This window comes from Gadus morhua, chromosome 4 (assembly GCF_902167405.1).
Source record: "Gadus morhua chromosome 4, gadMor3.0, whole genome shotgun sequence".
Lineage (NCBI taxonomy): Eukaryota > Metazoa > Chordata > Actinopteri > Gadiformes > Gadidae > Gadus > Gadus morhua.
Window position 1 is genome coordinate 43,320,502 of NC_044051.1, and position 27,294 is coordinate 43,347,795.

At 43.1% G+C, this 27,294-nt stretch overlaps 3 protein-coding genes across 5 annotated transcripts; 1 reads left to right on the plus strand and 2 right to left on the minus strand.

Annotated features, from left to right (window-relative positions):
• Window positions 1-423: 423 nt before the first annotated feature.
• On the minus strand, window positions 424-6,425 carry LOC115541405 (vacuolar protein sorting-associated protein 16 homolog). Of its 2 annotated transcripts, none has more exons than XM_030353108.1 (7): window positions 6,249-6,425; window positions 5,369-5,457; window positions 4,375-4,466; window positions 4,165-4,293; window positions 3,315-3,459; window positions 1,673-1,788; window positions 424-919 (listed from the first exon to the last, which is right to left on the minus strand). In XM_030353108.1, the coding sequence occupies exons 1-7, from the start codon at window positions 6,296-6,298 to the stop codon at window positions 683-685; spliced, it is 858 nt and encodes a 285-aa protein (XP_030208968.1). In that variant the 5' UTR covers window positions 6,299-6,425; the 3' UTR covers window positions 424-682. The 2 variants fall into 2 exon arrangements, with proteins under 2 accessions (XP_030208968.1, XP_030208969.1); XM_030353109.1 differs by lacking the exon at window positions 424-919 and adding an exon at window positions 1,215-1,265.
• A 555-nt stretch (window positions 6,426-6,980) lies between these two features.
• On the plus strand, window positions 6,981-26,511 carry LOC115541407 (CD59 glycoprotein). Its single transcript, XM_030353111.1, has 6 exons — window positions 6,981-7,016; window positions 7,358-7,521; window positions 22,801-22,864; window positions 23,991-24,092; window positions 25,020-25,093; window positions 26,359-26,511. Exons 2-6 carry the CDS (start codon window positions 7,363-7,365, stop codon window positions 26,479-26,481), a joined length of 522 nt encoding a protein of 173 aa, XP_030208971.1. The 5' UTR covers window positions 6,981-7,016; window positions 7,358-7,362; the 3' UTR covers window positions 26,482-26,511.
• Window positions 8,735-19,773, minus strand: LOC115541404 (26S proteasome regulatory subunit 6A-B). 2 transcript variants are annotated; one of them, XM_030353106.1, is made up of 12 exons: window positions 19,559-19,773; window positions 18,490-18,570; window positions 17,273-17,398; window positions 16,998-17,102; window positions 16,332-16,394; window positions 14,652-14,789; window positions 14,153-14,296; window positions 13,683-13,831; window positions 11,836-11,932; window positions 10,167-10,312; window positions 9,210-9,291; window positions 8,735-8,953 (listed from the first exon to the last, which is right to left on the minus strand). In XM_030353106.1, the coding sequence occupies exons 1-12, from the start codon at window positions 19,598-19,600 to the stop codon at window positions 8,843-8,845; spliced, it is 1,284 nt and encodes a 427-aa protein (XP_030208966.1). In that variant the 5' UTR covers window positions 19,601-19,773; the 3' UTR covers window positions 8,735-8,842. The 2 variants fall into 2 exon arrangements, with proteins under 2 accessions (XP_030208966.1, XP_030208967.1); XM_030353107.1 differs by lacking the exon at window positions 9,210-9,291.
• Window positions 26,512-27,294: the final 783 nt, after the last annotated feature.

Genomic DNA, 27,294 nt, shown 5'->3' on the forward strand with positions numbered 1-27,294 from the left:
ATAAACACTGTGACTATAAACAGACCATAGTAAACACTGACTATAAACAGACCATAATAAACACTTTGACTATAAACAGACCATAGTAAACACTACTACTATGAACAGACCATTATAAACAGTGCTATTATAAACAGACCATAATAAACACGGTGACTATAAACAGACCATAATAAACACTCCTATTATAAACAGACCATAATAAACATTGCTACTATGAACAGACCATAATAAAAATTCAAACGTGGGTGTGAGCATGAGGGGCTAACCTGCAGGTGGGTGTGGTTTAACCTGGCTGTGGGCGTGGTCTTACCTGCAGGTGGGTGTGGTTTAACCTGGCTGTGGGCGTGGTCTTACCTGCAGGTGGGTGTGGTTTAACCTGGCTGTGGGCATGGTCTTACCTGCAGGTGGGTGGGGTCTAACCTGGCTGTGGGCGTGTTCTTACCTGCAGGTGGGTGTGGTTTAACCTGGCTGTGGGCGTGGTCTTACCTGCAGGTGGGTGTGGTTTAACCTGGCTGTGGGCGTGGTCTTACCTGCAGGTGGGTGTGGTTTAACCTGGCTGTGGGCGTGGTCTTACCTGCAGGTGGGTGTGGTTTAACCTGGCTGTGGGCGTGGACTTACCTGCAGATGGGTGGGGTCTAACCTGGCTGTGGGCGTGTTCTTACCTGCAGGTGGGTGTGGTTTAACCTGGCTGTGGGCGTGGTCTTACCTGCAGGTGGGTGTGGTTTAACCTGGCTGTGGGCGTGGTCTTACCTGCAGGTGGGTGGGGTCTAACCTGGCTGTGGGCGGGTCTTACCTGCAGGTTGGCGAGTCCCGTCCACAGGTGTCCCGTGTCGGTGAACAGGGCGAGGTACTTATAGCTGAAGGAGACGGCGATGTGGACGAACACACCGTCCAGAGGGGACCCACCTGGCAGGACCTGGGACACAGGTACACTATAACACTGTCCTGAGGGACACACCTGGGACACAGGTACACTATAACACTGTCCTGAGGGGGACACCTGGGACATAGGTACACTATAACACTGTCCTGAGGGACACACCTGGGACACAGGTACACTATAACACTGTCCTGAAGGACCCACCTGGGACACAGGTACACTATAACACTGTCCTGAGGGACCCACCTGGGACACAGGTACACTATAACACTGTCCTGAGGGACACACCTGGGACACAGGTACACTATAACACTGTCCTGAGGGACACACCTGGGACACAGGTACACTATAACACTGTCCTGAGGGACCCACCTGGCAGGACCTGGGACACAGGTACACTATAACACTGTCCCTATATAATGTATACATAGAATACATATAGTATCGAAGGTATATAATGTGTACGTACCACGGAGGTACAGCAGGTGTTGTATAGTATGTGTATAGTATGTGTATAGTATGCGTATAATGTGTATAGTGTGTATAATGTGTACGTACCACGGAGGTGCAGCAGGTGTTGTATAGTATATGTATAGTATGTGTATAATGTGTATAGTATGTGTATAGTATGTGTATAGTATGTGTATAATGTGTATAGTATGTGTATAGTGTGTATAATGTGTACGTACCACGGAGGTGCAGCAGGTGTTGTATAGTATATGTATAGTATGTGTATAGTGTGTATAATGTGTATAGTATGTGTATAGTATGTGTATAATGTGTACGTACCACGGAGGTGCAGCAGGTGTTGTCCAGCAGGTAGAGCTCCGGGCCGTTGGCCAGCAGGACTTTGGTCTGTCTGTCCTGATTCAGGACCGCCCAGCAGGACGGAGCACCCTGCAGACCTGAGAGACACACTGCTCACCCTCTCACCTCCTCACCCTCTCACCCTCTCACCTCCTCACCCTCTGGCCTCCTCACCCTCTCATCCCCTCACCCTCTCACCCCCTCACCCTCTCACCTCCTCACCCTCTCACCTCCTCACCCTCTCACCTCCTCACCCTCTCACCCTCTCACCTCCTCACCCTCTCACCTCCTCACCCTCTCACCTCCTCACCCTCTCACCCTCTCACCTCCTCACCCTCTCACCTCCTCACCCTCTGGCCTCCTCACCCTCTCACCTCCTCACCCTCTGGCCTCCTCACCCTCTCATCCCCTCACCCTCTGGCCTCCTCACCCTCTCATCCCCTCACCCTCTCACCCCCTCACCTCCTCACCTCCTCACCCCTAACCTCCTCACCCTCTCACCTCCCCACCCTCTCACCTCCTCACCCTCTCACCCTCTCACCTCCTCACCCTCTCACCCTCTCACCTCCTCACCCCTCACCCTCTCACCTCCTCACCTCCTCACCCCTAACCTCCTCACCCTCTCACCTCCCCACCCTCTCACCTCCTCACCCTCTCACCCTCTCACCTCCTCACCCTCTCACCTCCTCACCCTCTCACCTCCTCACCCTCTCACCCTCTCACCTCCTCACCCTCTCACCCTCTCACCTCCTCACCCCTCACCCTCTCACCTTCTCACCTCCTCACCCCTAACCTCCTCACCCTCTCACCTCCTCACCCTCTCACCTCCTCACCCTCTCACCTCCTCACCCTCTCACCTCCTCACCCCCTCAACTCCTCACCCTCTCACCTCCTCACCTCCTCACCCTCTCACCTCCTCACCCCTCACCCTCTCACCTCCTCACCCTCTCACCTCCTCACCCTCTCACCCTCTCACCTCCTCACCCTCTCACCTCCTCACCCCTCGCCCTCTCACCTCCTCACCCCTAACCTCCTCACCCTCTCACCTCCTCACCCTCTCACCTCCTCACCCTCTCACCTTCTCACCCTCTCACCCTCTCACCTCCTCACCCTCTCACCTCCTCACCCTCTCACCTCCTCACCCTCTCACCTCCTCACCCTCTCCCCTCCTCACCCCCTCAACTCCTCAACCTCTCACCTCCTCACCCTCTCACCCCTCACCTCCTCACCTCCTCACCCTCTCACCTCCTCACCCTCTCACCCCTCACCTCCTCACCTCCTCACCTCTCATCTCCTCACCCTCTGGCCTCCTCACCCCTCACCTCCTCACCCTCTCACCTCCTCACCCTCTGGCCTCCTCACCCTCTGGCCTCCTCAACCTCTCACCTCCTCACCCTCTCACCTCCTCACCCTCTCACCCTCTGGCCTCCTCAACCTCTCACCTCCTCACCTCCTCACCCTCTCACCCCTCACCCTCTCACCCCCCCAGTACCTGGGACCTCAGGCAGTCTCCTCACCCTCTCACCTCCTCACCCTCTCACCCCCCAGTACCTGGGACCTCAGGCAGTCTCCTCACCCCCTCACCCCTCACCCTCTCACCTCTCACCCTCTCACCCCCCAGTACCTGGGACCTCAGGCAGTCTCCTCAGCTTGAGGTCATCGATGTTGGTTGCCAAGGTGAAGCGGGAGGAGCCGGTCACTATGGCAACGCCCGTCCCGTACGGTGAGTGGAAGATTTTAGCCTCCGAGACGTGAGACTGGACGACCTCCTGGAAGGACAGACAGACAGACAGACAGACAGACAGACAGACAGACAGACAGACAGGCAGACAGGCAGACAGACAGGCAGGCAGTCTTTAAAACCACTTAAATATCACATGACATGTACTAAGACTGACTCTGTGTGTATGTATGTTTGTCTCTGTAAGTGTGTCTCTGTATTTCTCTGTGTGTCTGTGTGTGCGTGTGCGTGTGTGTGTGTGTCTGTGTGTCTGTGTGTGTGTGCTTGTGTGTCTGTGTGTGTGTCTCTGTGTGTGTGTGTCTGTGTGTGTGTGTGTGTGTGTGTGTGTGTGTGTGTGTGTGTGTGTGTGTGTCTGTGTGTGTGTGTGTGTGTGTGTGTGTGTGTCTGTGTGTGTGTCAGTACCTGTCCCATGCTGAAGTGCCACTGGAAGGCCCCGTGTGTGTGTGTCTGTGTGTGTGTGTGTGTGTCTGTCTGTGGGTGTGTGTGTGTCCGTCTCTGTGTGTGTGTGTGTGTGTGTGTGTGTGTGTGTGTGTGTGTGTGTGTGTGTGTGTGTGTGTGTGTGTCTGTGTCTGTGTGTCTGTGTCTGTGTGTCTGTCTGTGTGTGGGTGTGTGTGTGTGTCCGTCTCTGTGTGTGTGTGTGTGTGTGTGTGTGTGTGTGTGTGTGTGTGTGTGTGTGTGTGTGTGTCTGTGTGTGTCTGTGTCTGTGTGTGTGTGTGTGTGTGTGTGTCAGTACCTGTCCCATGCTGAAGTGCCTCAGGAAGGCCCCCGTCAGATCGTAGATCAGCACCGTCCCGTCCTGCTGCACACAGAGCAGCTCCTCGCTGACCGACCAGCCCAGCTGCACCACCGGGCCGCTCTTCCACTGGGGGGGGGGGGGGGGGGGTGAGTATGGCTGCATGGGGGGGGGGGGGGGGCGTGTGTATGTATGTATGTGTGTGCTTACCGGGAAGGTTGCCATGGTAACACCTGATGCTGTGTAGATATCCAGCTGAGGACGAACACTGGGAGAGAGACACTGGGACTCCTTCATCACCGCTGAGAGAGAGAGAGAGAGAGAGAGAGAGAGAGAGAGAGAGAGAGAGAGAGAGAGAGAGAGAGAGAGAGAGAGAGAGAGAGAGAGAGAGAGAGAGAGAGAGAGAGAGAGAGAGAGAGAGACTTAACCATCTGAAACCTAGTCCCTTGGCTTAACTAACCTTCTTTCTATTCAGGGGTCAGAGTGACCTATAGGTCAGAGGTCAGACTAACCTATAGGTCAGAGGTCAGACTAACCTATAGGTCAGAGGTTTGACACTAACGGTTGCCCGCTTGCCCGGGGCAACTAAAAGTAATATTTGGGCAAGTTGAGATGACTTCTGGTTTCCCGAAGAGAGTGCTACCAACTGATAATGACCAACTGATAATTATTTCAGGTGGAAATGTAATCTTCAACTTATGCTGTGTTCCAGCTGTGTCCACTTTAACCAAGTATTATCCACATTGAATATTTCACTTGTACAACTATTTTTCTATTGGCACAAAGATGACATATTATAGTCCTTGCAGTTGTGGAGATATACTCTATTTACTTTGGGTACGTTCTTTTCTGAAAAAGACTATCCCCTGATGGTGAAAATGTTATAGAATATCGATATTTTTCCAGGTATAGTATCGAAGTTAAAAAATCCAGTATTGTGACTGAAAACACTACGAGAAACGCGATTGTGACTATTCAGTCCTTGTTAGGGTCAGAGGTCAGACTAACCTATAGGTTAGGGTCAGAGTTCAGAGTAACCTATAGGTCAGAGGTCAGACTAACCTATAGGTTAGGGTCAGAGGTCAGACTAACCCATATGTTAAAGGTCAGACCGACCTATAGGTCAGAGGTCAGACTAACCTATAGGTCAGAGGTCAGAATAACCTATAGGTTAGGTTCAGAGTAGCCTATAGGTCAGACTAACCTATGGGTCCTCCGTATGGAGCAGCAGCGACCAGAGAGTCTCTCAGTCCGTCCCGCAGAACCCAGGACATCTGGTACAGCTCCACCTTCCTGTTATAGACAACAGACATTATATACATTATACACTATATATACACTATAGACCCAGGACATCTCGTACAGCTCCACCTTCCTGTTATAGACAACAGACATTATATACATTATACACTATATATACACTATAGACCCAGGACATCTGGTACAGCTCCACCTTCCTGTTATAGACAACAGACATTATATACATTATACACTATAGACCCAGGACATCTCGTACAGCTCCACCTTCCTGATATAGACAACATACATTATACACATTATATACACTGGACACTAACCCAGGACATATAGTACATATACAATATATATAACATACATTATATATACACTATCGACACAGGACATATATATATATATATATATGGATATTTAGATCTATAGTTCTAGATATGTCTATATATATTTATAGTGATATAGATTGATCTATATTATCTATTGATCTATATATATATATATATATATATATATATATATATATATATATATATATATATATATACATACATATCTATATAGTTATAGATCTATATAGATATGTATATCTCTCTCTCTAAATATAGACATATATATATGTCTATATACCAATAGATAGATAGATAGATAGATAGATAGATCGATTTTTTGATCACCATCGACACAATAAGAGAGGACCACACACACACACACACACACACGCACACGCACACACACACACAGCAGGGTGCGTCTGACTCATGTGACGTGATTCACGTGACGGTCGCATAAATCATGTCTTCAAATGTCCGTGGTGTCACGTGAGCCCCTACCTGTAGAAGGCCTCCCCGAGGGGGTTCCAGTTGGCCGTGATGAAGGCCATACTGCCCGCGGAGTCTTCCTCCGAGTTTGAGTAGGAGGAGGATGTTGTTGTTGTTGTTGTTGTTCTGTCGGCCAGCGTCTGACTGCTGCCCCACGTCCGGGTTTCTTCTTCGGTGGTTCGTAGAGGGGCGGACCCTCCGGAGGCTACTGCAGCCTCATTGGTAACATAATATAATATATTAGTGGCCTATATGCAACGGGTTAACCTCCTAAAATGGCGCAATTTGATTGGTGCACTATCTCGGGATATTTAACAATTATTGAATTGAATAGTGGGCAATATCTAATAATAGGCTGAGGTGAATAATTGTTTATACTACACGTGAACACTCCTAAAATAATCAAGGTAACACCTTTTGCCAGGATTTATTTGTTTTAATTTGCGGTTTATTTGTTTTTATTACGAGACGAGCCGGGCGTCACGCTTTGAGATCCCCATCATAGGATATAGTGGCCTCTTCCGGGAGAGCCAATGGGTTTCAATGTTTCAATGGAGAGATAGTAATTATTTTCTGGTCCCAGTCTTTATATGCCCCGGATTACATATATATTGTTTGAGGATTTAAATGATAATTTTTCTTTTCAAGAGTTTGACCGTTTATTATTCAATTGTTCAGTTAAAGGCTGTAGAGAAAACACAATGAGAAAGACTACATGTCTCGTACGTGACGTCACGCTCCCTGCGACTGGCGTGGACGAGACCGACAATCTCCCCATCGGTATAACTGAAACTCCACATGCCTCGACTTATAATAGTTTTCAACCGCTTTCGATGCTTTTATCCTCCCCTTGGAAAAAAGCGGTGAAGTTCGCCATGTCTGTACCAGAGTTCCAAGTGCGGGTGGTGACGTATATACATTCGCGTCGAGAGCAACGAGGAGCTGTAGCTGTAGCTCACACAAAACCTAACATTATCAAACTTCTTCGCGAATTTTCTTTGCATGAAAAATTATAATTTAAATCCACAAACATGTGTGTAATCCAGGGCATATAAAGACTGGGACCAGAAAATAATAAATTTCTCTCCATTGAAACCCATTCACATTTTTCGATCTCATAGGTCCCATGGGCTCTACCGTAAGGGGCGTGACTTCGCCACTCGGCCGCTGCCAACAGAGCCCATCCCGCCACCTCAAAAACCTCTTTTGCATTGGTAGCTCCAAGCCCCCCAGCCCCCAGGAAGATGGGAAGATTAACCATCCACTGATGGTTAAACCCACCAAGGTACTGATAAAATGTGCTGGTTGATGCCTTTTTCTAATGTGCAAAATTAGTTACATCATAGCGCTGGTTCTTGTTTGTATGATATGATATTTATGTTTTACATGGATGGCATACTACCTCAAGTTCTATGTTTATTCTGGTTTTATATATTATGTTGATCTTGTATGTTTGATCCAAAATAAAGTGCAACACTGCATTTTCTCACAGATTGTGAGCATGAATCATAATCTTATCTAATCATACCGTGCTTTTCCATGTGGGTAAGGTTGCATTCCTAAGACATTCAAACTATACAGTACTATTCCAGAGACAGATGTTGTATCAAAAGATAAAACAAATAATATGGAAATACAGATCAAAACCCCGTCAGCAACTGCTAATGAGGTACTGTAACTGGGTCTTGGAGGGTTGTCCCATTTCGTAGGGGTAGGGTCGAGGGGTAAGGGGTAGGGTTTAGGTGGAGGTTTTGGTAGAGCAATGGGATTATTAGTCCAACCCTAACCCGGGGGTTAAGGCCCGATCCCGTCCCTACACGGGGTAGCGTTAGTCCAACCCTAACCCGGGGGTTTAGGCTAGAGCCCGATATCGGCCGATATTAGCCATTTTTCAAACTATTCGGTATCGGCATTTATAATGGCCGATAAATGAATATTAAAAAAAAAAATAAACAAAAGTTTGTCCACTAGAGGGCGCTCTAACGCCCCAAACCAGCTGACTCAGCCAGAGTTAGGCAGATCGACGGAGATGTTCATGTGTGCAAGTGTGTTCATGGTAAGTTGGCAACTGTCACGAGACATACATTGCTTGAATAACAATTAAAAGAACATCCCCATCAATTCTCTAAAGTCGATAAGCATGACTTAATTCATGACTACCGTGTCCAGTTTTGCTGTTGTTACGTGTTAGCTGAGAGTGAAAAGGATTTAAAGGATAACTACAAATAACCAATGTTAGGGAAATGTGTTTGTTTTGTTGCGCGTTTCTGGATTTTTTTTTAATATATATATATCGGCCGATATATCGGCATATCAGATTTTTAAATCACGAAATATTCGTATCGGTATCGGCCTTAAAAATTCTATATCGGTCAGGCTCTAGTTTAGGCTAACCTTAACTCTCAGCCTTTATGTACTGTTCACGTCCTGGTTGAAGGTGTCAGGGTATCCACCCGATAACCGGTACAACTAAGTACGTAAAGTAATGAAGTGACGCGTTTCATAGAAAAGCCCTTTAATCCCAGTGAGGCCTGTAGCCTCAGGCATAGTACTGCAGGTTGGCCTTCTTCTTGGCCTGGACCTCCAGGATCCCCTCCATGTAGTCCTCAGGCGTAGTACTGCAGGTTGGCCTTCTTCTTGGCCTGGACCTCCAGGATGCCCTCCATGTAGTCCTCGTGGTTGAGCTCCGTGGCTCCGCGCCGCAACGCGATCATCCCCTGACCGAGGGAATCACACGGTTGGCACGGACTGACACACACAAATATATATATATACACAGCTAAAAGTACGGGTCGGTTAGGGCTAGGGCTAGGTCGGGTTAGTTCTGGTTAGGGTAAGGGTTAGGTAGGGTAGGGGTTAGGTAGGGTTAGGTAGGGTAAGGGTTAAGTAGGGTATGGGTTAGGTAGGGTATGGGTTAGGTAGGGTATGGGTTAGGTAGGGTTAGGATTAGGGTTAGGTAGGCTAGGTGCTCACCGCCTCCACACACACAGCTTTACACTGGGCTCCATTGAAGTCGTCGGTGCAGCGAGCCAACTCCTCATAGTTCACATCCGGACTGTGGATCGATAAACAACAGATCGATAAAAAACCGATCGATAAAAACAATGGATCAATAAACACAACGGATCAATAAACAACACATCAATAAACACAACAGATCAATAAACACAACAGATCAATAAACAACAGATCGATAAACAACAGATCAATAAACAACAGATCGATAAACACAACGGATCGATAAACAACGGATCAATAAACAACGGATCAATAAACACAATGGATCAATAAACAACGGATCGATAAACAACAGATCGATAAACACAACGGATCGATAAACAACAGATCGATAAACAACGGATCAATAAACACAATGGATCAATTAACAACGGATCGATAAACAACAGATCGATAAACAACAGATCGATAAACAACGGATCAATGAACAACGGATCAATAAACAACAGATCAATAAATACAATGGCTAGTGTTAGTGCTAGTGGTTAGTGGTTAGTGCTAGTTGTTAGTGCTAGTGGTTAGTGTTAGTGGTTAGTATTAGTGGTTAGTGTTAGTGCTAGTGGTTAGTACTAGTGGTTAGTGTTAGTGGTTAGTGCTGCTGGTTAGTGCTAGTGGTTAGTGCTGCTGGTTAGTGCTGCTGGTTAGTGCTAGTGGTTAGTGCTAGTGGTTAGTGCTGCTGGTTAGTGCTAGTGGTTAGTGCTGCTGGTTAGTGCTAGTGGTTAGTGCTGCTGGTTAGTGCTAGTGATTAGTGCTAGTGGTTAGTGCTAGTGGTTAGTGCTATTGGTTAGTGCTGCTGGTTAGTGCTGGTGGTTAGTGCTGCTGGTTAGTGCTGCTGGTTAGTGCTGCTGGTTAGTGCTAGTGGTTAGTGCTGCTGGTTAGTGCTGCTGGTTAGTGCTGGTTAGTGCTGGTTACCTGACGTTCATCTTCCTGGAGTGGATCTGCATGATGCGGGCGCGGGCCTCCTCGTTGGGCGCCGGGAACTCGATCTTCCGGTCGAGGCGTCCGGATCGCAGCAGCGCCGGGTCCAGGATGTCCACGCGATTGGTCGCTGCGATCACCTAGGCAACCACCACACCAGCGCTAAGTCATCGCTAGGCAACCACCACACCAGCGCCAAGTCATCGCTAGGTAACCAAATAGATATTAGACTCATAGAGATACGGTGGTAGATATTACACTCATAGAGATATGGTGGTAGATATTACACTCATAGAGATATGGTGGTAGATATTACACTCATAGAGATACGGTGGTAGATATTAGACTCAGAGATACGGTGGTAGATATTACACTCATAGAGATACGGTGGTAGATATTAGACTCATAGAGATACGGTGGTAGATATTAGACTCAGAGATACGGTGGTAGATATTACACTCATAGAGATACGGTGGTAGATATTACACTCATAGAGATACGGTGGTAGATATTAGACTCAGAGATATGGTGGTAGATATTACACTCATAGAGATACGGTGGTAGATATTAGACTCATAGAGATACGGTGGTAGATATTACACTCATAGAGATATGGTGGTAGATATTAGACTCATAGAGATACGGTGGTAGATATTACACTCATAGAGATACGGTGGTAGATATTAGACTCATAGAGATACGGTGGTAGATATTACACTCATAGAGATACGGTGGTAGATATTACACTCATAGAGATACGGTGGTAGATATTACACTCATAGAGATACGGTGGTAGATATTACACTCATAGAGATACGGTGGTAGATATTACACTCATAGAGATACGGTGGTAGATATTACACTCATAGAGATACGGTGGTAGATATTAGACTCAGAGATACGGTGGTAGATATTACACTCATAGAGATATGGTGGTAGATATTAGACTCATAGAGATACGGTGGTAGATATTACACTCATAGAGATACGGTGGTAGATATTACACTCATAGAGATACGGTGGTAGATATTAGACTCATAGAGATACGGTGGTAGATATTAGACTCATAGAGATATGGTGGTAGATATTAGACTCATAGAGATATATGGTATTAATTAGGGCTGTCAAGCGATTAAAATATTTAATCACGATTAATCGCATGAATGCCATAGTTAACTCACGATTAATCGTATTTCTTTTTCTATGCTAAATATCCCTTGAATTCTTTGTCCCATTAATTTTTCTAATTGTAATGCTCTTATCAACATGGAGAAGTGCATCGGCTTGCCTTGTGCAAATGTTTTTTCATTGATAACAACATTGGCATATACTGATCAAAACAGGACGGTACAAAAAAAATGCCTATAATGTAATTAAACGATGAACATACAAAGATACGCCTTGAACATAGCAGTCAGGCTACTGCTTCTTTGTTTTGAGCCCAAAAAAAAAAAAAAAGTATTTATTTTTAAAAAAATAATAATTTGCGTTAATCACGCGTTAAAAAGTTTAACGCCGTTAAAATTGGTTTGCGTTAACGCCGTTAATAACGCGTTTAACTGACAGCTCTAGTATTAATATAACTGATGAACCTTGACCTGCATATTGGTCGTCATATCAATAACAATAGTTATAGTTAGTAAGTTAGTTGGTTAAGCCTCACCTTGACCTGCATGTTGGGCTGGAATCCATCCAGCTGGTTGAGGAGTTCCAGCATCGTCCTCTGAACCTCTCGGTCTCCGGCCTTCTCACTGTCGAACCTACAGGAGAGTGTTCATATAAAGGGTTAGCATAGTGTTCATATAAAGGGTTAGCATAGTGTTCATATAAAGGGTTAGTATAGTGTTTATAGTGTTAATACAAAGGGTAAGCATAGTGTTTATAGTGTTAATATAAAGGGTTAGCATAGTGTTCATATAAAGGGTTAGCATAGTGTTCATATAAAGGGTTAGCATAGTGTTCATATAAAGGGTTAGTATAGTGTTTATAGTGTTAATACAAAGGGTAAGCATAGTGTTTATAGTGTTAATATAAAGGGTTAGCATAGTGTTCATATAAAGGGTTAGCATAGTGTTCATATAAAGGGTTAGCATAGTGTTCATATAAAGGGTTAGCATAGTGTTCATATAAAGGGTTAGCATAGTGTTCATAGTGTTCATATAAAGGGTTAGGATAGTGTTCATATAAAGGGTTAGCATAGTGTTCATATAAAGGGTTAGTATAGTGTTTATAGTGTTTAATATAAAGGGTTAGTATAGTGTTTATAGTGTTTATACAAAGGGTTAGGATAGTGTTTAATATAAAGGGTTAGGATAGTGTTTAATATAAAGGGTTAGCATAGTGTTTAATATAAAGGGTTAGTATAGTGTTTATAGTGTTTAATATAAAGGGTTAGCATAGTGTTTAATATAAAGGGTTAGTATAGTGTTTAATATAAAGGGTTAGGATTGTGTTTAATATAAAGGGTTAGCATAGTGTTTAATATAAAGGGTTAGCATAGTGTTTAATATAAAGGGTTAGTATAGTGTTTAATATAAAGGGTTAGCATAGTGTTTAATATAAAGGGTTAGGATAGTGTTTAATATAAAGGGTTAGCATAGTGTTTAATATAAAGGGTTAGTATAGTGTTTAATATAAAGGGTTAGCATAGTGTTTAATATAAAGGGTTAGTATAGTGTTTAATATAAAGGGTTAGGATAGTGTTTAATATAAAGGGTTAGCATAGTGTTTAATATAAAGGGTTAGTATAGTGTTTAATATAAAGGGTTAGTATAGTGTTTATAGTGTTTAATATAAAGGGTTAGTAATAGTGTTTAATATAAAGGGTTAGTATAGTGTTTAATATAAAGGGTTAGCATAGTGTTTAATATAAAGGGTTAGTATAGTGTTTAATATAAAGGGTTTGTATAGTGTTTAATATAAAGGGTTAGTATAGTGTTTAATATAAAGGGTTAGTATAGTGTTTAATATAAAGGGTTAGTATAGTGTTTAATATAAAGGGTTAGTATAGTGTTTAATATAAAGGGTTAGTATAGTGTTTAATATAAAGGGTTAGCATAGTGTTTAATATAAAGGGTTAGTATAGTGTTTAATATAAAGGGTTAGCATAGTGTTTAATATAAAGGGTTAGTATAGTGTTTAATATAAAGGGTTAGTAATAGTGTTTAATATAAAGGGTTAGTATAGTGTTTAATATAAAGGGTTAGTATAGTGTTTAATATAAAGGGTTAGGATAGTGTTTAATATAAAGGGTTAGTATAGTGTTTAATATAAAGGGTTAGTATAGTGTTTAATATAAAGGGTTAGTATAGTGTTTAATAGAAAGGGTTAGTAATAGTGTTTAATATAAAGGGTTAGTATAGTGTTTAATATAAAGGGTTAGTAATAGTGTTTAATATAAAGGGTTAGTATAGTGTTTAATATAAAGGGTTAGGATAGTGTTTATAGTGTTTAATATAAAGGGTTAGTATAGTGTTTAATATAAAGGGTTAGGGTCGAGGTTAGGGTTACCGTTTGGTGCCGATGGCGTCCAGCTCGTCGATGAAGATGATGGACGGAGCTTTCTCCTTAGCCAGAGCGAAGGCGTCCCTCACCAGCTTGGCTCCGTCTCCAATAAACATCTGCACTAGCTGAGGACCAGCTAGCTTCAGGAATGTAGCCTAACCAACCAGAGACACGTAGACTAGCTTAGCCTAGCCAACCAGAGACACGTAGACTAGCTTAGCCTAGCCAACCAGAGACACGTAGCCTAGCTTAGCCTAGCCAACCAGAGACATGTAGACTAGCTTAGCCTAGCCAACCAGAGACACGTAGACTAGCTTAGCCTAGCCAACCAGAGACACGTAGACTAGCTTAGCCTAGCCAACCAGAGACATGTGGACTAGCTTAGCCTAGCCAACCAGAGACATGTAGACTAGCTTAGCCTAGCCAACCAGGGTTAGAGGTCATGCATAGGGTCCAGAGGTCACAGGTCGGGGTACCTTGGTCTGCGCAGCGCAGGCTCTGGCCAGCAGGGTCTTCCCCGTGCCTGGGGGTCCGTACATCAGGACTCCTTTGGGTGGCTGGATCCCCAAGTTCTCAAACTTCTCCTTATGGTTCATGGGCAGAACGATGGCTTCGACCAGCTGCAGCACCAGGAGACCAACGTACGGGTTAGTTAGGGTCAGGGTCAGGGTGAGGGGTCAGGGTCAAGGGTCGGGGCTCAGGGTCAAAGGTCAGGATGAGGGTAAAGGTCAGGGGTCAGGGTGAAGGTCAGGGTCAAGGGTCAGGATGAGGGTAAAGGTCAGGGGTCAGGATGAGGGTGAAGGTCAAGGGTCAGGATGAGGGTAAAGGTCAGGGGTCAGGGTCAAGGTTCAGGATGAGGGTAAAGGTCAGGGGTCAAGGGTCAGGATGAGGGTGAAGGTCAGGGGTCAGGGTCAAGGGTCAGGGAACATGTCCTTATTGGTTAGGGTTCATCATTAGACAGGCGGACAGCCCTACCTCCTGTATCTGCTTGTCCAGGCCCCCTATGTCGCTGTACTGCTCCGTGGGCCTCTCGTCCACCTCCATGGCTTTGACCCGGGAGTCGTACTCAGTGGGCAGCGTCTCCAGGACCAGGTACGAGTCTTTGTTCACGCCCTGACGGTCACAGGGATCAGTTAACATGTTCATATCTAACCGCTCATAGGGATCATAGGTAACATGTTGACAGGGTTAGGGTTAACTAACCACTCATAGGGATCAGTTAACATGTTCATATCTTAGTGTTAGGGTTAACTAACCACTCATAGAGATCATAGTTAACAGGTTCATATCTGAGTGTTAGGGTTAACTAACCACTCATAGAGATCATAGGTAACATCTTCATACCTTAGTGTTAGGGTTAACTAACCACTCATAGGGATCATAGGTAACATGTTGACAGGGTGAGGGTTAACTAACCACTCATAGGGATCATAGTTAACAGGTTCATATCTTAGTGTTAGGGTTAACTAACCACTCATAGAGATCATAGTTAACATGTTCATACCTTAGTGTTAGGGTTAACTAACCACTCATAGGGATCATAGTTAACATGTTCATACCTTAGTGTTAGGGTTAACTAACCACTCATAGGGATCATAGTTAACAGGTTCATATCTTAGTGTTAGGGTTAACTAACCGCTCATAGGGATCATAGTTAACAGGTTCATATCTTAGTGTTAGGGTTAACTAACCACTCATAGAGATCATAGTTAACATGTTCATACCTTAGTGTTAGGGTTAACTAACCACTCATAGAGATCATAGTTAACATGTTTGTGTCACAGCCACATAACTTTATAAGTGTTTGAATAATGGTACAGTTACAGTTAACATAATGTTTTAAATCCTTGCAAGGTTAATAATGTTTTGGGCTACTTGTTAATTGGTTTTGTGTGTGTTTGCCGATGTCTAAAAGCCCTATGATGCAGGCTACATGTGATTTTGCCGTTATGACAAAAGGGTTACTGGGACTTTAAGCTTGGTGACCTCAGAGGGCAAGGGGAGGAGTCACGGACAGGAACCAGGAAGCAGGTGAGCAAAGGGGAGGAGTTACGGACAGGAACCAGGAAGCAGGTGAGCAAAGGAGAAATGTTTGGTGTGGACCAGGAGAGGTGGGTGGTGAGTTTGGGAATGCAGTGATGCTGGAATCATAAAACCCCACGCTATCCAGACGAACCTTAAGAGATCGACCTTGGAGTGAAAGTAATTACTTAATGGAGAAAATCTTGATGGAGTATGTTTGTTTGAGCCTGCCTTGCCAGTGAGATCCCTCCATTTTCTACTGTTTTTGTGCAATGCATTGCTAGTGGACTATTTTTGCGTGTTTTTGGCGGAATACTTTTTGGTGTTTTTGGACTTTGGACTATTGGGGGAAGGGTAAAGGGAAAAAAACGTATGGTGTAAGAAAGCTGTGTTTGGTTTGAAGTTACTGATACAATTATCAAATGAATACAAAAGCTTTTGAGAAACAGTTTGTTTATAGGTTGTTTTCTTTGGAATATACATGATTGCTGATGGGAATGTGATTGATTGGTGTATTTTGGGAGTAAGATGAGTGTACATACGTAACTTAAGTATATTATGTAGTTTCCAAACAAAAAAGTGAATATCTACTTGAAAGAGAATCAGGGTGATTGTTACATGTTCATATCTTACCACCAGATCTCCTGGTTTCAGTTTCTCTGCGTCGACCAGACCGATAACAGGCAGGAAGTAGGTCTGAAACAGACAGGAAGTGAAACTTACCATGGCGCTAAGACTGGTAGCGTAGTGCTACTTTACCATGACGCTAACACAGTGGTAGCATAGTGCTACTTTACCATGACGCTAACACAGTGGTAGCAAAGTGCTACTTTACCATGACGCTAACACAGTGGTAGCATAGTGCTACTTTACCATGATGCGAACACAGTGGTAGCATAGTGCTACTTTACCAGGATAGCAGTGTTTTACCACGATGCTAACAGTGTAATAGTGTTTTACCAGGATGCTAACAGAGGCTAACAGTGTAGCAGTGTTTTACCAGGATGCTAACAGAGGCTAACAGTGTTGAGGTGTTTTAGCAGGATGCTAACAGAGGCTAACAGTGTAGCACTGTTTTACCAGGATGCTAACAGGGGCTAACAGCGTAGCAGTGTTTTAGCAGGATGCTAACAGAGGCTAACGGTGTAGTAGTGTTTTACCAGGAAGCTAACTTAGGCTAACAGTGTAGCACTGTTTTACCAGGATGCTAACAGAGGCTAACAGCGTAGCAGTGCTTTACCAGGAAGCTAACAGTGTAGCGGTGTTTCGGTAGGATGCTAGTTAATAGCGTAATGCTACCTGGCGGGTGGAGGTCTTGATGACTGCACACTTCCCTTTCCTCTGGGCGTCCAGGTCGATGTTGGCCCCGTCCTCCTCCATGTCGTTAGGGTCCACGTCCAACAGCTAGTTAGGAGGTCACACGGGTAGGTTAGGGTCTAGTTAACATGTGGAGGTTAGGGTGGAGGTCACATGTGTAAGGTAGGGTGTAGTTAACATGTATAGTACAGGTTAGTTATAGTATTTGTTAGGGGATAGTAAGTACAGGTTAGTAGTACTAGTTATAGTTAGTTTACCTCAATGACGTTGGACACCAGGTAGGGCAGCGTCTTGTTCACTTTGATCTTTTCTGTGTTTTCTTTGATTTTGTCCTTCATGGCCTGGAGCTCATGAGTCACTCTAAGTACCTCACTCTTCATGATCTGGAACCAGGAACACAGGTTATCACACATAAAACACGCGTCTCACACGTTAAACGCACGTTATCACACGTTAAACACACGTTATCGCACGTTAAACACACGTTATCACACGTAAAACACACGTCTCACATGTTAAACACACGTTATCACACGTTAAACGCACGTTATCACACGTTAAACACACGTCTCACACATAAAACACACGTCTCACACGTTAAACACACGTTATCACACATAAAACACGCGTCTCACACGTTAAACACGCATCATCACACTTAAAACACAACCAGTGTTTCTGAGTGCCTCTCTACTCACACTAAAGCTGTGGTGGGTCTAATGGCATCTAGGGACTTATATAAGTATAATCGTATATTCCTAAATTTGTTCTAATAAGACTGGAATCCCATGACAACATGTGCGTCCAAACTGTCCATACTTAACAATTAATCTGCGAAGGCTGTGTGAATAGTGGGGCCGACGGTCTCGGGGCCGTTCCCCACTATTCACGGAGCCTGAGGTGAATAGTGGGGCCGACGGTCTCGGGGCGTTCCCCACTATTCACGGAGCCTGAGGTGAATAGTGGGGCCGACGGTCTCGGGGCGTTCCCCACTATTCACGGAGCCTGAGGTGAATTATTGTTTTAGTATATACTACACGTGAACACTACAAAAATAAACAAGATAACACTTTTTGCCGGGATTTATTTTGTTTTTATTAGCTGTTTATTTGGTTTCAGTAGCGTGACGAGACGACGATCAAAACAATATCCCGAGTTTGAGATCTCAATCATGGGATATTATATCCCGAGATAGCGAACTAATCAAATTGCGTCATCTTAGGAGGTTCATGTGTAGCATATACTAATAGTGTATATTATTTCAGCAGAACTCTAAGAAAGAGGTCTAGTGTAATACTATCTATCCATCAGTTCATATTTAGAGGAGACATTATGATGGAGAAAACATCAGAAAACCCACGAACCATCAGGTTTAAATAGAGTATATATAAACCTACCTTTAAGACGAAATAGAGTTATTAGTAATCAAACAATGTTGCATGTAGATAGAACAAGTATTTAAGAGATTAGAAACCTTTATCTCGCTGTCCAGCAAACGCGATCGCTGAACGACTTCTTCAGTCGACATTTTCAAAACATCCTCTCCTATTCCATCCTGGAGCACAGAAAGTAATATTAGACATATGTAACAATATTAAATGGAACAAGATAAATCCTGTCATAACAGTTGTATACAATACATCTTAAAAACATTCTCAACTATACCATAATAAAACAAATGAAACAATTTTACAAATGTTACAAATATAACCACGAATGTGGTCAAAAACACTGTATAAAATAATAAAATGAAATAGGGTAAAGCCCCAACTCATCTAAAAACAACTGATACTTCCAGATTCATCTGATATATTCATATTATGAATGTTACGTTGATGGTTTAACACGACGTGAAATATAAAAAGAGAGCTTTTTAAGCAACTTAAGAAGGACTTACGTTACTTTATTGGTCTTAATGACGTTTAAGAATGATAACTCTTTAATCTGATCATTAATGATGTTTAAAAATGATAACTTTAATCTGATCATTAATGACGTTTAAGAATCATAACTCTTTAATCATATCGTCATTAATGATGTTTAAGAATCATGACTCTTTAATCATATCATTAATGATGTTTAAGAATGATAACTCTTTAATCCGATCATCATTAATGCTGTTTCAGAATTATAACCCCTCACCCTATAATTAGGAACAACATTTATGTTTTACCTTCAGTTGGTTATATTTAGTAAAGGCAATATGATGATGTTATGGTTACATGATATATAATAGATATATCGTATTATCTTCCCTCCCCCTCGTTATAAACAGGGTTAGTTAGGGTTAATAAAGATAGTATTGTGATGCCAAATAAGATGAGATGATGATGTATTTAAGATATATAGTATTATCTTTAGTTAGGGATAATAAAGACAGTAGTAATGATGTGTAATAATGGTTACATGATATTTAGGGTTATTAGTTTTATCTTACTTCAATCTCGTTATGTCTAATAATCAGGGTTAGTTCGGGTTAATAAAGACAGTGGTATGATGTTTGCTAAGATTCGATGATATTTGGGTTATTATTTTAATCCTACCTCTACTTCGTCCCAAACCGACTTGTCATGGAGAGACGCCATCTTGCTTTACTTCTCTCCTTCGTTTTTTCTTTGAGGGATGAAATCCACCTCCGCGTCCGGCAGCGAAACTAGCGGCCGGAACCAGTATTACACACTATACGCCACCAAAAACACGATAGAACTAGAACCACACCCTATACACCACCTAAAACACGATAGAACCAGAACTACACCACCTAAAACATGATACAACCAGAACTACACCCTCTACACCACCTAAAATTTGAAAAAAAATGAGAAAGCCAAACAGCAAAAATAAATGTAACATCCCCACACTACATCCAGCTAATAATGCAGAAGTGTCGCTTGCGGCAAATAGCCAGCAGGGGGAGCAGCCATTTTTGTCTCAACAGGTCATGTAACCATGGCAATGATTTCTAAACTGTTTTATGAAGTTCCCAAAAAATGAAAATACATACAAATAAAGTTTAGCCATTTATACACTAAAATCCCAAATAGGGAGCCTAGTGTCCGTCCTCAAGTGATGTGTGCCTTATTGTACTTGCTTGTGGCCTTTTTGAGGCCTTGTTTGCGTCTGGGGAGGCTCCCACTTGAAGCAGGCTCCAGGCCCGCCATCTTGACGGTCTCTAGAAACCTTTGGCTGCGACCAGAGCCCTGGTGGAGAACATGTGACAGCTGTCTCATTGGTTCCTGTTCTGAACATTCACAGTCCGTTCCCAGTGTGAACATTCAACTGATTGATCACAGTGGTGTTTGTCAATCTAAGATTAAACTAAGCATAGAACCAGAACTACGCCCTCTACACCACCTAAAACATGACAGAACCAGAAATACACCATCTAAAACATGATAGAACTAGAACTACACCACCTAAAACAGGATAGAACCAGAACTACACCACCTAAAACAGGATAGAACCAGAACTACACCCTCTACATCACCTAAAACATGATAGAACCAGAACTACACCACCTAAAACATGACAGAACCAGAACTACACCACCTAAAACATGTCAGAACCAGAAATACACCATCTAAAACAGGATAGAACCAGAACTACACCCTCTACATCACCTAAAACATGATAGAACCAGAACTACACCACCTAAAACATGACAGAAACAGAAATACACCACCTAAAACAGGATAGAACCAGAACTACACACTCTACACCACCTAAAACATGACAGAACCAGAACTACACCCTCTACATCACCTAAAACATGATAGAACCAGAACTACACCCTCTACACCACCTTAAACAGGATAGAACCAGAACTACACCCTCTACACCACCTTAAACAGGATAGAACCAGAACTACACCACCTAAAACATGATAGAACCAGGACTACTGCACCTTAAACCTGACAGAACCAGAACTACACCCTCTACACCCCCTAAAACACGATGGAACCAGAACTACACCACCTAAAACAGGATAGAACCAGAACTACACCACCTGAAACAGGATAGAACCAGAACTACACCACCTAAAACATGATAGAACCAGAAGTTAGTTATTAGAGTTAGGGTTAGTGACTAGTTGTTGGGTTAGGGTTAGTTATCAGGGTTAGGGTTGACTAGTGGTTGGCTGCTCTCTGTTCTTTGTTCCAGCGGTTCAGAGCTCTCTGTTGTTCCTCTCGTCTCCTCTGTCTCTGGCTCCGCCCCCTCCTCTATCTGATGAGCGGAGACTGAGGTTCTGTTGTCGTGGCGACCCTGCTGAGGACAGGGTGGGAGGAGCCTATGACATCATCGAGGACATTGTCCTCCTCAGATCAGTGAACCCTTCTAACAAGGTTATCATGAAGACACACACACGCGCATACACACACACACACACTCGTACACACACGTACACACACACACACAAACGCGTACACACACACACAAACACACACTAAACACACACAAACACACGTACACCAAACACACACCAAACACACACGTACACACACAAAGACACACACGTACACACACAAACACACACACACAAACACGTACACAGCCACAAACACACGTGCACGAAACACACGGGTCAGGGTTAGGGTCAGGGTCAGGGTGAGGGTTAGGGTCAAGGTTAGGGTCAGGGTCAGGGTTTTACTGTGGAGAGGTCGATGGTCACCAAGGAGTGTTCATTGGTCAGGTTCTTGGACACCCTTGCTCGCTCTCTTTATGCTCCTCCCACCCCCTCTCCCCTCCCTCCCCCCTCCCTCCTCCCTCCCCCCTCCCCGTCCCCCCTGCTCCTGTGTGTAGGGGTGGATGGGCAGTGAGGACTACTGTCAGTGAGGACTGTCGTTCCCTCAGGCTCCAGTTCTCTGCCCTCTCTCCGTCTGTTGGTGAGTTCTTACTAACATCTCAACCGACAGCAGCCTGAGTGTGAGGTGTGTCCGAGGCCAGAGGGCGAGGTGTGTCTGGCCAGAGGGCGAGGTGTGTCTGGCCAGAGGGCGAGGTGTGTCTGGCCAGAGGGCGAGGTGTGTCTGGCCAGAGGGCGAGGTGTGTCCGAGGCCAGAGGGCGAGGTGTGTCTGGCCAGGGGGCGAGGTGTGTCTGAGCCAGAGGGTGAGGTGTGTCCGAGGCCAGGGGGCGAGGTGTGTCTGGCCAGAGGGCGAGGTGTGTCTGGCCAGAGGGCGAGGTGTGTCTGGCCAGAGGGCGAGGTGTGTCTGGCCAGAGGGCGAGGTGTGTCCGAGGCCAGAGGGCGAGGTGTGTCTGGCCAGGGGGCGAGGTGTGTCCGAGGCCAGAGGGCGAGGTGTGTCTGGCCAGGGGGCGAGGTGTGTCTGAGCCAGAGGGTGAGGTGTGTCTGAGCCAGAGGGTGAGGTGTGTCCGAGGCCAGGGGGCGAGGTGTTTCTGGCCAGGGGGCGAGGTGTGTCCGAGGCCAGAGGGCGAGGTGGAGAATGGCTCCTCGCTTAAATGCTGGATATCGCAGTAATAGTAGTGGTGTGTGTGTGTGTTGGCTGATGTGTAGTGTGTGTGTTACCTGATGTGTAGTGTGTGGGTTTGCTGAAGTGTGTGTTCCTCTATTCAGTGTATGTTACTTGATGTGTGTAGTGTGTGTGTTCCTCTATTCAGTGTGTGTTACCTGATGTGTGTAGTGTGTGTGTTCCTCTATTCAGTGTGTGTTACCTGATGTGTGTAGTGTGTGTGTTCCTCTATTCAGTGTGTGTTACCTGATGTGTGTAGTGTGTGTTCCTCTATTCAGTGTGTGTTACCTGATGTGTGTAGTGTGTGTGTTCCTCTATTCAGTGTGTGAAGATGAATCGCACGGTCGGGATCTTTCTGCTGATCAGCTGCACTCTGGCTGGACTGGGTAGGTCAGATGAGTATAGTAGGGTTAGTATAGTAGGGCTAGGGTTAGTATGGTAGGTCAGATTAGTATAGTAGGGTTAGTATAGTACGTTAGACTAGTATAGTAGGGTTAGCATTGTAGGGTTAGGGATGGTATAGTACGTTAGATAAGTATAGTAGGGTTAGTGTAGTACGTTAGATTAGTATAGCAGGGTTAGGGTTAGTATAGTAGGTTAGTATAGTTAGTGTAGTACGTTAGGTTAGTATAGTAGGTTAGGATAGTATAGTTAGTGTAGTACGTCAGATTAGTATAGTAGGATTAAGGTTAGTATAGTAGGTTAGTATAGTAGGGTTAAAGTTAGTATAGTAGGTTAGTATAGTAGGGTTAGGGTTAGTATAGTAGGTTAGTATAGTTAGTGTAGTACGTTAGATTAGTATAGTAGGGTTAGTATAGTATGTTAGAATAGTATAGAGTGGTTGGTATAGTTTGTTCGATTAGTATAGTAGGGTTAGAATAGTAGAGTAGGAGAGTTAATTCGATTTAGTATAGTAAATAAGATTTAGTTTAGTATTTTAGATTTTGTAGAGTATGTTATATATAGTAAAGTTTTGATAGTATAACCGTAGTAATAATGTAGTTCTAACAGAAGTGTATTGATAGTATGACTGTAGTAATAATATAAGTATTGATAGTATAACTGTAGTAATAATAGAAGTGTATTGATAGTATGACTGTAGTAATAATAGAAGTGTATTGATAGTATGACTGTAGTAATAATAGAAGTGTATTGATAGTATAACTGTAGTAATAATAGAAGTGTATTGATAGTATGACTGTAGTAATAATAGAAGTGTATTGATAGTATGACTGTAGTAATAATATAAGTATTGATAGTATGACTGTAGTAGTAATAGAAGTGTATTGATAGTATGACTGTAGTAATAATAGAAGTGTATTGATAGTATGACTGTAGTAATAATATAAGTGTATTGATAGTATGACTGTAGTAATAATAGAAGTGTATTGATAGTATGACTGTAGTAATAATAGAAGTATTGATAGTATGACTGTAGTAATAATATAAGTGTATTGATAGTATGACTGTAGTAATAATATAAGTGTATTGATAGTATTTGTGTGTTTTCAGGTTCAGCTATTCGCTGCTACAGCTGTAAGGACTACACAGCCAGCTGCTCTAAACAACGAGACTGTAGCTATGACGACGCCTGTCTCACCCTCACCGAGAGAGGTATCTGTCTGTCTGTCTAGTTGGAGTACCGGTAAATCCATTGTAATTGGTTCTTATTATTTACTATATTGGAAGCCTTTCCATATTCTTATATTACGTGTCATTATATTCAGTACTCGTTGAAAACATACTCGTGCCTGTTAAAGATGAAATCAAAGTCAACTTAGAACAGGCATAAGTCCTTAACCCTTTGACACATGGTCAGCTAATCAAACCTTAACTAAAAGTTAAGGGTTATCCGTCGTAACATCTTTAAAAGGCTTGGTGCCGATAAATGGTGCTTGTGGCTTTAACATTATATTATACTAGTGTTATGTATTATTATATCATCTATTAGTATAATATGTGCTATTATACAGCTATATGGATATCGTTTATTCAGTTTCGGGATTTTTTTTCAGTTTCGGGATTTTTTTTCAATAATTCTTCATCTCGATCTCATTCTCCCTTCGTAGTCTTCGTTTATGCGCGCCACTCTCGAACTTTTTCTCTTTTTTTTGACACTTTGGCCACGGCAACCTTCACGCCAAAAAATTCGCATCAATTGATGGACAGAAAATTCAACAAATTACAAAGCATTGTGATTTTTGTTTGTATTTTCCTGCCTCATGATAGGCCTCTGATCTTTGTAGGCCCCAAACAAAATAACACGTTGTTTTGGGCCTACGCCCATCGGAGGACCTATCATGATTCAGAATAAAAAGATAAATACTACTGCAGCTCAGGCTAGCCCCTGATGGTCGTAGCCCCTCGGCTTCAGCCCAGGTACGCCCGGGCATTACGACGGCCTTGGTTACAGGGTTAGGGTTATTATCACGGGTCATCATATTGGTTGTCATATTTGTACATGTTTTGCATTATTATATTATGTGTTATTATGGATTATGTGTTCATTATTATGTGATATTATAATCTTATCTTCTTAAGGGGGTCAGACGTACCGGCAATGTCTCAAGTACTCAGACTGTGAATACAGTCGGCTGGGACAGATGTTCCCTCAGGTCAGTGTGCCCCTAACACTAAGACACATGTATAAAACCTCATTAATGTACTCTATAAAGCATTAAGACACATCTATAAAGCATTAAGACACATCTATAAAGCATGAAGACACATCTATAAAGCATGAAGACACATCTATAAAGCATTAAGACACATCTATAAAGCATGAAGACACATCTATAAAGACACATCTATAAAGCATTAGGACACATCTATAAAGCATGAAGACACATCTATAAAGCATTAAGACACATCTATAAAGCATGAAGACACATCTATAAAGACACATCTATAAAGCATTAAGACACATCTATAAAGCATGAAGACACATCTATAAAGACACATCTATAAAGCATTAAGACACATCTATAAAGCATGAAGACACATCTATAAAGACACATCTATAAAGCATTAAGACACATCTATAAAGCATGAAGACACATCTATAAAGCATTAAGACACATCTATAAAGCATGAAGACACATCTATAAAGCATGAAGACACATCTATAAAGACACATCTATAAAGCATGAAGACACATCTATAAAGCATTAAGACACATCTATAAAGCATGAAGACACATCTATAAAGCATGAAGACACATCTATAAAGCATTAAGACACATCTATAAAGCATGAAGACACATCTATAAAGACACATCTATAAAGCATGAAGACACATCTATAAAGCATGAATACACATCTATAAAGCATGAAGACACATCTATAAAGCATGAAGACACATCTATAAAGCATTAAGACACATCTATAAAGCATTAAGACACATCTATAAAGCATGAAGACACATCTATAAAGACACATCTATAAAGCATTAAGACACATCTATAAAGCATGAATACACATCTATAAAGTATTAAGACACATCTATAAAGCATGAAGACACTTATAGCATTAATAACACTTTATAAAGCATTAAGACACATCTATAAAGCATGCATACACATCTATAAAGCATTAAGACACATCTATAAAGCATTAGGACACATCTATAAAGCATGAAGACACATCTATAAAGCATGAAGACACATCTATAAAGCATGAAGACACATCTATAAAGCATTAAGACATATTATTTGTAATAATTATATATATTATATATGTGTTTATTATATATTATATATTTATTTACTATATATGTATTTATTATATATATTATATATGTATTTATTATATATGTATGTATTTATTATATATATATATTTATGTATTATATAAGTATTGATTAAGCTGATTTTGTGTTCAAGGTTTCCAGTTTCACCTTCAAGTGCTGCAACTCTGATTTGTGCAACTCCGCCCCCTCCTCTTCAGCGAGCTCTCTGATTGGTTTATTGGCCTCTCTGGCTGTGATCTGGTGGTGCATGCACTGAGAGATTAAACGACACAAACAAATACCAGTACAGACACACATTCACACAAACACACATCCACACACATTTACACAAACACACACCAGTATGAAACCATTCAAATGCACAGCTAACCAATAGAAATACAGCAATATCACACCTAGGGCAGGCTAACTAAGGGCTAGGGTTAGCCTTACCTCATCCTAGGGGCAGGCTAACTAAGGGCTAGGGTTAGTCTTACCTTATCCTAGGGGCAGGCTAACTAAGGGCTAGGGTTAGTCTTACCTTATCCTAGGGGCAGGCTAACTAAGGGCTAGGGTTAGCCTTGCCTTACCCTAGGGGGGGCTAACTAAGGGCTAGGGTTAGGCTTGCCTTACCCTAGGGGGTAAAGCCTTGACTTGGGGTGAGGCTAAGGGTTAGGGTAAGCCTTACCTTGGGGGGAGGCTCAACCTTAGAGGAGGCTAACCAAGGGTAAGCCTTGACCTGCGGGGATGCTAACCCGAGTGCTGAGCTAGCCCTGACCCATAAAGACATGCAGCGGACATAAGATCCATGCTAACACCAAGTTGTACTGAGTGCTCTAACCGCTTCCCCCTCCCCCTGTGGGCAGGTCTCGGAGGTCCTGAAAGTATTGATTGAGAAATGTATTGATTTAATCCATTTGATAAAGGGAGGATGGAGAACATGTGGAACTGTAACACAAAGCACCATTATTGATAACAGCATAATAAACATCACGTTAAGTGCAACTGGTAACCGCTTGTTCTGTCATAACAAAGTGGAAATATCATCTGGGCACCAGTTTGAGGAGCTGGTTTCAGTCCCCATGAACCA